General features: G+C 42.0%; 1 protein-coding gene across 1 annotated transcript; it reads left to right on the forward strand.

Moving 5' to 3' along the window:
- Window positions 1-5,153: 5,153 nt before the first annotated feature.
- On the forward strand, window positions 5,154-7,390 carry LOC308280128 (trypsin-1-like; the record flags this gene model as incomplete). Its single annotated transcript, XM_080720391.1, has 7 exons — window positions 5,154-5,220; window positions 5,483-5,587; window positions 5,841-6,054; window positions 6,180-6,436; window positions 6,599-6,747; window positions 6,838-7,069; window positions 7,335-7,390. The coding sequence occupies 7 exons, from the start codon at window positions 5,154-5,156 to the stop codon at window positions 7,388-7,390; spliced, it is 1,080 nt and encodes a 359-aa protein (XP_080576517.1).
- Between the last annotated feature and the right edge of the window lie 4,056 nt (window positions 7,391-11,446).

Consider the following 11,446-nt stretch of genomic DNA (forward strand, 5'->3'; position numbering starts at 1 on the left):
TAGGGATGATGGGGCAAAGTAGCTATTAGCTTGTATAATACTTACATTCTGAAGGATTCTCTGTACCTCCTCTCTTGTCTCAAAGCTGATGAACCCATATCTGATGGATAGAAAGAATCAAAACACATTCAGTGTTACACACTAGTGTTGTACAACCCATCCCAGCTACAAACACAACCTAAATGGGAGGCAGTGTTGAGCAGTATTATGTGCACACTGCACAGCCACTTAGAATAGGAAAACATTTTGAAATTATCATAGAAAACACTAGCCCATGCTATATTGATCAACCATGATTAGCCAATACATGGGCGGAAGGAGGTTGGTATTAGTATAGTAAATGCTGATACAAAATAAATAGAAAATATGAATGTCAAACAAAGAATGAACTCACCCCTTAGGGAATCCTGAGCTATCAGTCAAAATCTTTACATCTGTAACTCTACCGTACTCTGAGAAATACTGCCACAGGTCATCCTCAGCAATCTGGAGAACAAATGCAGAATACACACACACACACACACACACACACACACACACACACACACACACACACACACACACACACACACACACACACACACACACACACACTCTCTATTAGTATTTGGTTGCACAAAGGAATTAGCACCAAAAGAAATGTGTTGTCAAGAGACAATGGTGTGTTGTCCAGAAAGAAAATGAAAGCTCACAAAAGAAACATAAACAAAACAAAAAGCCCACAAGACTAATAGGCTACTATAATTGTGCTTAAAAATCTCACACTGGAGTCAATCCCGCCGACAAAGATTCGGTTGGGGATGACGCTGCCCCTGTGAGGAACATGACCAAATGGGACCAGGGTAGCATGATGGGGTGGAAATGGTCTGAAGTGCTGGTCTGCGCAAAGATCCATTGGCTCAGGGGAGGACAGCCCACTGCGGGTCTCGGTCTCTGAGGCAGACATCATGAACTATAAAGAGTAAAGACACAAAAATACGCTATAGTTTAACACAAAAGACATTTGTTTGATTTCTAACTATACCAGGGGTCTTCAACGTGTTCAGGCCAAGCACCCTTTAGCTGAGAAAGTGATGCAGATGTTCATTGATTTCATAGATAGATTGATAGAGTTGTTTGACAGCACTGTCATCAGTCTATGTTGGATTCATGTTTTTAGTTAACTTGACCGTTCACCCTGTACTTGGTCTGCTCTTTTTTACCTCTACAGAAAACCTATTTGCCAAAAATAACCGATCTACATTTTTACCTCTACAGAAAACCTATTTGCCAAAAATAACCGATCTACAAGGTCTCAACGCCTCGCAGCGTCACAGCGTGAGGCGTTGAGAGCTTGTAGATCAGCGATTTTTGGCTAAAGTGCTCCTCAGAATAAGGATGCGAGGGTTCAAGTTGTTAATTTAAAAAGAATGATCCTATCACAAATATTTGGCGGCCCCCCTGTAGTAACTTTGAGGACCTCCTAGGGGTCCCGGACCCCCTGTGGAAGACCCCTGAACTATACCTTTCTGTTGAATTGAGCATGCAGGAGGACCCCAATGGAAACAAATAGGCTTTCTTGGAAAAATTATTTTAGAAGATAGAAGACCTTGTATTGTACTGTACTTCCCTGTAACTGTCTCTGCAAATTGTTGATAAAGAATTAGATCAATTAATCAATCAATCTTATATGAATTGATTACAAAAAGACCCAATTTAAACAAGCCAGTGAGCTTTCTTATGGGTTAAATCCTTTTATTTGAGCTTGCATCAGTGAACTGTACTGTCATGTACTTGTTCATATGCAAACTTCTAATCAAATATTCAATCAATCAGTCAATCACTTTTTGTCTTTGTGTTTACCATTATGACTGCGAAGACTGGCTGGATACAGAAGCTCACATGGGCTAAAATGTAATGCACAACAATACTTCTGATGTAGTCGAAAACGTAGGCCTACTGAGATGGTGAGATCAGATCTGCTATTTTCATGCTCATTCATGCTGCTGTAGGCTATAGCTAGGATCCAAATCCAAGAGTTTTAAGTAAGTTACATTAAATTCATCACCAAACAAGTGAAAACGGGCCCGTGCCGTCCATATGTCAACCGGGATGAAGTTTATAATGTAAACTTAACAATCATAACGTAAATATTTAAAGTTAGCCGAGCGTTAACAACATGGTTTTGGCTACTAGGGTGTGTGTATAGTCTACTACATCAAAAATATCTGATCTACAAGCTCATGACCATGCATTGTGAGCTTGTAGATCGGATATTTTTACGCACATGCACGCATTGCTAGCGAGGGAAAAGGTTCTTTCTTTTGTTTTGACTCACCTTGTCTTTGCTCTCTCAACGTCGATTATGGTGAAATGATCTAAAGATGTTTTTGAGGAAAGACAACATGCGAAAGTAAATCAACTAGGATCAGGATTACAACTAACTCTTCTTAACACAAGAAGACGCTGGACTTCATCATCAGTGTGTTTCAGAGCATCATCAGTCCCTTGCAGACATCCGTCCAGCACATGCACACACTAAGTGAACACAGCGGCGTCAGTTCAGAAAAGGCTAAGGTATGGCAACATGACTGGTGTCTTGCACGCGCGCCCTCGCAAGACACCATCATGTTGCCATACCTTAGCAACAGGCACGATTACAGTACATTTTATTATTTCCCCCTGTAGCCAAGGTATGGCAGCTGCCATAGCTTGCCATACCCAATTGACGCCTCTGAGTGAACATCACAGCAAATGGTTTGCGACTTGACAATTTATCCACAATGTAAACATTCACAAGATTTTAAGCAGCATTAATGAGACAATTACACAACTAATGCCTGGTACATATAGATCTAAATGGATTACCGTTAGATTGATACGATGAGAGATCCACAGTTCCACCGCACTGCCCTCTCTTAATGAAGGTTACGGTAGTGTTGGAACTCCAGGAACTCCAGGCCGCGCTGTGATTGGCTGCTTGGTAAATTTGTGTTGTGGTGGAAAAAGTAGGTCAAATGTTTTTACTTAAAGGAGTAGTTCACCTTCACCCCCAAAATGGCATTGGTTAATCACGCCATGGAGACTTGAGTTCAATAATATGTTTTGATTCTGGATGGGGACCCAAATGCATGGGCCTGGATGGGGACCCAGATAAGGCCCTGGAAGGGGACCTTAAATTTAGGGTCAAGTACATTTACCCCCATCGATTCTCACACAAATGCATGGGTCCCCATCCAGGGCCTTGTATGTATGTCCCCATCCAGGCCCATGCATTTGGGTCCCCATCCAGAATCAATGGGGGTACATTTAATACAATAAATGTTTTGTCTTGTGACAAATAAAAAAATATATATTATTGAACCAAAGTCACCATGGTGTGAATCAATAGAAAAAAGGTAATTTTGGGGGTGAACTACTCCTTTAAGTAAAAGTATCAATACTGCTGTGTAGCCTACATTGCAGTATTGAAACATTTGAAAATATAAAACATTATCTGTCTGTCATTCAAGTTTTTTAGTTTTTTTAAAGGACCTCAATTTAAACAAGCCATGGCCTAGACTTGTTGGGGTTTATCCTTTTAGTTGACCTTGTATCAGTGAATCTCATGAAATTGTACCTTTTCCTATGCAAACTTCTAATAACGTTTTCAATCATGCAAACAATCAATGAGTACTTTTTCCACCACTGACTAAAGCGGACTATTGAACACTCAAACAGGTTAAAAACCTGCCCACATGCATATTTCTCAAGTGGCCTTCAGAAACAGCTGGTCAAACAAGTCAGCAGATATTAGAACATGCCATTCATGGTTACAATGTTAAAATGGGAGTTTCGCATAGATGGAAAAGAATGAAAAACAAGTGTCGGAAAACTCGGAAATACTGAACCCATCCTGCTTGGGTCAATGATGATTAGAGTCCTTGACAATGGGGTCACAAGAGCATGAGGTCACTTACAGTATTTAGGATGTATGTATATTGGATAACAAACTAACAGGTGTATTGGATTCTTGGGCAGGTTAGGTTAAGTGCAATGAGGGCCCTGGCCCGATGCTCGGTTCTCTCATTCAGCGTCACTCTGACTATGCTTGTACCTCAAAAGGTACAGTCACAAGAGGAGGGGGGAGGGAGTGGGTCTGAGTTACTAGGGCCCAAGGTGGAGGGGCCTGGAATTATTTTATACTTTAGCTATTGAAAAATATCAGATATACAAGCTGCAAGGTTGTAGATCTGCTATGTCATAAAACAACCATTTATCTCATGAAAGAACTGGGAAAATGGACCTAACATGTCTGTTTTGCAAATTCTGCTACACTTGTGGTGTGTGTGTGTGTGTGTGTGTGTGTGTGTGTGTGTGTGTGTGTGTGTGTGTGTGTGTGTGTGTGTGTGTGTGTGTGTGTGTGGATATTTAGCCCTAATGTGTAGAATACACACAAGTACATGCACGTGCAAGCAACACACACACACACACACACACACACACACACACACACACACACACAGAGGTCAGACACCCACACGGTATATAATTATGTGGGAGCTACGCTGTAGGCCTACAGCTTACTTAATCAGAATGCAAAAGAGACCAAAGACAATCGCTTCCAGTACCTTTAAGTCAGATCATGTAGACAAGTACACACATCAACTTTAGTCTCAGAATTTCAAACAATGGACTGCATCTGTTTACATATAAAGGCCTGTTGCTAATGAAACAGGGCAGCCATAGCTGAATGTGTTGAGAGGTCGGCTGAGAATCAGAAGGTCCCTGGTTTGACCCCCGGCTCCTATAGAGTCCATGAGCTAGACACTTAACCCCAATAGGTTAAATGCAGAGACTAATTGGCATATGTGAAAATGAACTGCATGTGACAAAAGAGAGGGAATCTTATTATCTTTATTATTTGTTAAAGTTGTATGGGGGTCTCTGTCACAAAATATTTTCAGATGGGCGAAACCGAATTGCCACAATATACCGTAGTCTTGGAAAAACATGTGATCTGCAGTGACACATCATGCTGTGCACCTATCTTGCGATGCAATGTAGCGTTTGGCAGATATGAAGTTTCGTTTCGTATAGCAGGACTTTCCCTTACGAGCGTCAGAACGTGTATAAAAGACATGTTTAAATGACATTTTCACCATCTCGTTGGTGACACGGACCAGAGAGGCATCATGAGTGTCTGCAGCATGCAAGTCCCTGATCTTGAATTGACTGACAACACTGCTGAAAAGACAGATGGTAAGAGATTTTACTACAACTAGAAATTACAGAAAAATACTACAAAATAATGCTATTAAATTAAACCTTTTAGGTTCAAAGATTTTATACTCTGCTTTTTCTCACTCTCTCTCCCTCTCTTCCTATCCTGTGTGCGTGTGTGTGTGTGTGTGTGTGTGTGTGTGTGTGTGTGTGTGTGTGTGTGTGTGTGTGTGTGTGTGTGTGTGTGTGTGTGTGTGTGCGCGCGTGCGTGTGTATGTGTCTGTGTGTATCTCCTCTGCAGTTCGCCCAGCCCAGTTCAAATGGAGCAAACGTTACGCCTGCGCTGCTGTGCTGGTGTGCTGTGTGTCTGCAGCTACGGCCGTCTTGATCTGGCTCAGCCTCAGTTGTAAGTCAAGTTTCATAACAATGTGGTTTATTGCAATGTTTTACATATCTGCATAATGATGTTCCCAGTAAAATAGCATATATGATAACCCATAAATATGTTATTATTACAGTATTAAGTACTTTCACTTTTTAACTCTTGATTGGTATAGGCCTATAGCAGGCTATACTGTAATGTAACTTTATAATGGAGTCCTATATATACTGTAAGTATACATCATATATACATCTAATATCACTGATCTCTTCCTCAGGTTCTGGTACAGCTCCTCCTGAACCTGGATCATCCTTCGACAACAACACGTCATCCTGGATAGTTGGCGGTGATGGTGCAGAGGAAGGAAGTTGGCCTTTCATCGCCAGTATTCAGAGCAACTGGGGGTTTGATGGTGACAGACATTACTGTGGTGGTTCACTGATCAACAGTGAATGGGTACTCACTGCTGCACACTGTGTAGCTTATGATCGGTAAGTGAGACATACTCATCAAGCTATTTATAGCATAAACGTTGCCAGCTGGGGCCTGACTCTGATAAGGCAAATAACAAATAACAATTTCTTTTCCTGTGTGTATATTTATTTCTGTTTTACAGCCCGGAATGGAGCCGTGTTGCCTTGGGGAATCACATCCTGACTGGTCCACCCGGAGTGTCCAGGGTTGTGGCTGAAATTGTGCCTCATCCAGAATTTAACTACTACGACTTGGACAACGACGTGGCTCTGCTCCGGCTGACTTCACCTGTCTCGTTCAACGACAAGATCAAGCCTGTGTGTTTGGCAGCCAATGGCAGCGTGTTCAGCCACGGCACTCCCAGCTGGGTCCTTGGCTGGGGGGCCGTCCAGGAGGGAGGTACAGTAGAATTACATTGAACAATGTTTTGATAAACTGCTGAGTTTTAATACAACATTTAAGTTGAAAGTGATTAATACTATAACTGTCTTAAGGCAGCGACTACAGTGAGAGGCTGCAGACTGATAAGATTGTTCTACTGTGTATTGTCTCCATCCACAGTCCCTCTGCCGCCCCCTCATGTTCTGCAGCAAGTCCAGGTTCCAGTTGTCGACAACGAATCCTGCAACCGTAGCTACGAAGGAATGAACACAGTCACAGACAACATGATCTGTGCTGGTTTGCCGGAGGGAGGCAAAGACTCGTGTCAGGTATAACATGTCATTCAGATCACATTCCAAATATTAGCCATAAGCGAGTAGAACTGAAGAGTAACAAAATGTTAATTTCTGTCTTATCAGGGCGATTCTGGAGGTCCAATGGTCAGCCGCGAGCAACCGGGGGAGGAATGGGTCCAGTCTGGAGTTGTGAGCTGGGGTTTTGGCTGTGCTCGTCCCGAACTGCCCGGCGTCTACGCCCGAGTGAACCGGTTCGAGGAGTGGATCAGGTCCATCGTCAAAACTGGCCTGTGCTTCGTCCAGTTTGGTGGGAGCAACTCTAGCCTGCCAGCTGCTGTTGGCTCAGTGTCAGAAGGTGGGTTTGGAATAATACAGTCCTAGACCAGTGGTTCTCAAACCTTTTTAGTTTCAAGGACCCCCCCATTACTCTGAGAGTGTACAAATGTAAATGTCCATTGCACGCTCTCAGAGTTAAAGACCTGATAAGGGGTCAATTTGGATGCGATTTCATTAATGTACTCTGTCTGCAGTAATCTGACGACCAATATAGTGCTGTTTGTCTGTATGGTTTAAACATCAGTTGCAGTCAGTGAATTTCTGTACTTTTCTCTCGTCCTCAGAGCTGGCTGACCTTGGTCCCCGGGCCCGGTATCTGGCAGACAGTGAGGAGGAGTAAATGGTGGGAGGCGAGCGAATGGTGGGAGGCAAGGTAATGTTTTGCAATCTCATTCAACACACACACACACACACACACACACACACACACACACACACACACACACACACACACACACACACACACACACACACACACACACACACACACACACACACACACCGCCCCCACCAGAATTAAAAAGGTATTTATGTATTTTTAAATACATGCCCTTTGTCTTGTTTTTCTGTTTCCAGATCATGGACTATAAGGAGGGGAAGAGTCAGATCACAAAAGCCTGGCTTGACTACAGCATCTCCAACATGTTCAGCACTCATCTGCTCGCTTTACATCAGCACCGACTCCAAAGACCACAACGCAGCAGTCCTCCAAGTTCCTCACTGGCTACCGCTCAAGAAACCTACAAGGGCCCTCAACAACCTCCTCCCCCCTACTGTAACTCCTTCTCCACCAGCAGCATGTTAGCAGCAGTGGTGCAAGTAATGAGATTGTTTTACTTAGGTAAATGTCGCTATACCACATTGTAAACATACTCTGTTACAATTTTAAGTCCTGTTTTCAAAATATACCCAAAATAACAAAAGTAAAAGTATGTAGTCACTCACACTTTTCAATTCCTGCTGCAAGTACTTTATTTATGAGAAAATAGCCGATCTACAAGCTAACAAGGCATAGTATTTCTGTCTTTGTATCGTACATTCAAGATATGATGAAGAAGGATGCTTGCTCTGTTCATTGTAATTTGTTCATTTCTGGCCAAGTATTCTCACATTTATGGGAAATCTAACTTATTCAGTGTCATTTTCAACTTCATTCATTTATATTCTCTGTGGCTTAACTAATCTAAAAAGTGTGACAGATAGCTCAGAATAAGTTGATTAGAGTCTTGTAACTGAATCTGAGTACCCACAGCTTAATTCTTAACTACTTGAGCCCCAAAAAGATTATCTATAAAGTATAAACAGAAGTAGCAGCAATAAAAGCTCAGACAGTCTATGAGCTTACAGATCTGCTATTTTTTGAAATGTCTAGAAGTTGTTAATAATCCAATAGGCATTCAAAAGTATGGAAGAGCTAGGTTACACTACAGGGTTTACATTTTAATGGGAGACACTGGAAAAAACACTGCCTTTATAGTGGCCTCAGGATGGTGTTTACTGACAATAACCCCTTTTCAAGTGAAAAATCACATGATGGTATATGATATCTTACTTAAACTTTAAGGATAATGTGACTGTCAGGTGGATTAGATGCTATGACTCTTACTTTGGCCCTGTTAATATACAATTTTATCTGTTGACCTCTATATTGGCTTGGAAGGGTTATAGTTTTTGTAAGTGTTATGAAGCCACCTGGTGGATCTGGGGCGCAACTGCGTTGGATATGAGACTGTCTTGACTCTTGTGCTGCTCCTGCATAGCACAGAAACACCAAGCTGAGCTCCCATAACCATATTATACCTCTTACCTCTATGAGAAATACATTCAGAACAATATGTGTTGTTCTGCATTTTGTACTTTCACTTTTATTACATTTTTATGCCAATAGTTAATAATTCTGGACTTTTACTTGTAACAGAGTAGGCCTACTTCTACAATGCAGTATTGATATTTTTACTTAAGTAGAAAATGTGAGTACTTTTTCCACCACTGGTGAATAGGCTTCCCTATCTCCTCTCATTGTCTCTCTCCTTTCTCCAATGATGTCAGAATAAAGTGTTATGTGCTCAGTCCCCCCCTGCCCCCCTCTCTCTCTCTCACTGACCCAAACATGCCAACACCTGCACCTGAAGCTCCTCCACGAAGCATGCAGGACTGAATGATCAATTATTAGGCCTACTCTGTCTGCTTTATAGCCTCGAAGCAAATGAGCCCCCAACCACCTGACATCTAAGCTGGCACAGCATTGGCCTTGGCATTTATTGGGTAGTCTATTTCTCATTTGCTGGCTGAGCAAAAGGTCACAGCATCCCCCAATTAGGCTATTAATTAATTAATGCGGCCATGAATTCGGGATCGTAGTAAAATAGCAGATCTCCAAGCTCACTTGAGTAATTACCTATAAGGGTCTAATTGGTTCCCATCTATGGTTTAGCTGGGGGCCCCCTTAATAATGATAATGTATTGGATGATGACTTGGCTACATTATTTGTCAGAAATGCAATATGTTTAGATGTTAGTTATGGTTATGTTTCCGGTCTGGTTTGGGGAGGTTGCTATACATAATGGGACCTCTATGAATGGGACCCAAGCCGGGAGCCCTGAAGCAAAATTGACATGGTGGCCGTTTGAGGTACTGCAGTTGGGGCTTCTAATCACGAACGCGCATCTAGGCTTCTTTGTATTGACGCGCGTTCAAGTGCGCTTCATGCGCTGGCCTGGGTGTAGGGGTGACGTGTTAGCTCACTGAGCAGCAACTCAATGGCATGCAAGTGGACGGGCGGGGATATCTGGTGTCCTCTCTCTCTATTATTAATTATTATAACTCTATGCTATGGAAGAGTTAGTAAACTACCAATATGCACAGAGCAGCCAGCCTGGAACGTAGCCTACTGGAAATCTATCGCTTTCTGAATCTGAAGAAACGTTCAGTGGGTGAATGAACGTTTGGAGGTCGTTTTTGCATGCCATGTACATTGCACACACACAACACAGCTGTTTTCAATAGCAATCAAGCTCAAGCAACAATCATGTTTTATTGATCGATTGAAGAATGTAGTGTAGTCTATATCGAAGTTTGCATGCATTTTCATGACAGTACAGTTCACTGGTACAAGGTCAACTAAAAGGCTTGAGCTCATAATGAAAGCCATATGACTTGCTTATTGATACCTTTTTAACATTAATGTATTACATACTCTGTTACAAGTAAAAGTCCACAATTACTGGAGTAGTACTGGAGTAAAAGTAGCCTACAAAAGTATTGACATCAATGTATAAACATCTTTTGAAAATAGCAGATCTACAAGCTCACACTGAATCGCTTGACACATTGTGAGCCATATGTGAGCTCGTAGATCGGCTATTTTCCAAATGGCCAACATATAGGCTGAAGTGGTTAAAGTATGTTTTGTAATAATAATCAAAATCTACAAAGCAACTAGTAGACTAACTACAGTTTTCAAATAAATGTAGTGGGGTAAAAGTACAATATTTGGATCCAAGATGTAGTGGAGTAGAAGTAAAAGTATTGAAAACGGAACATACTCCAGTAAAATAAAAGTACCTCAAAATTACACTTGAGTAACTTTACACCACTACGGCTGGGAGGTGTGTGTTTTAGTTTTTTTAGTTTTTGGGCTTTTTATGCCTTTTTTGATAGGATAGTAGACTGACAGGAAATGGGGAGAGAGATGGGGAATGACATGTGGCAAAGGTCATCCGGACCGGGAATCGAACCGGCGACGCCAGTAGGCATAGCCTAGTATGTGGTATGAGCCTTGACTAGGCCAGCGGGCGCCCCAGTGTGTGTTTAGTTGTGTTTGTGTTGCATTTACTAACTCTGGTTTGGACCAGATCTAGTTATTTGCAGGCCTACATCTGACAACATCTTTGTAACGACACAAAGGATCGCGATGGTTTTTAAACATGAAACAATGAATGCCTTCTAGCTGCTCCTAAGATCTCCTCACTGGTAGGTGAGCCAGACCCAGTAGGGTACACCAGTCAGCAAGGGCAAGAATTACACAAACATATTGTGTAATCCACAAAACAATTATGTGTCCTTAGCTTGGTGCCTTTAACACCAAACTAATGCAACCAGTAAATATAGTTGTGGCGCCTGTCAGGGTTTAAGGCCCAAAAGTCCTGACACTATCAGAACTTTGTAGGAACCTAGAACTTCATGGATCGGCTACTGTAGGTGTGTAATTGATTTTTTTTAATCTAATCTAAAATGCAATAAAATGGAATAATCGCTGTGGAAAATAATCGATAGTTGCAGCCCTATCCACCTCTTTCCACGGGAATTTACTGGAGAATCTTTTGCACCACACTTCCGGTTAACAGCAGACATACAAGCTCACGTCGCATCGCAGATGCAACCGTTGTGAGCTTG

Source organism: Nannobrachium achirus, assembly GCF_963921795.1.
Source record: "Nannobrachium achirus genome assembly, chromosome: 24".
Classification (NCBI taxonomy): Eukaryota; Metazoa; Chordata; class Actinopteri; order Myctophiformes; family Myctophidae; genus Nannobrachium; species Nannobrachium achirus.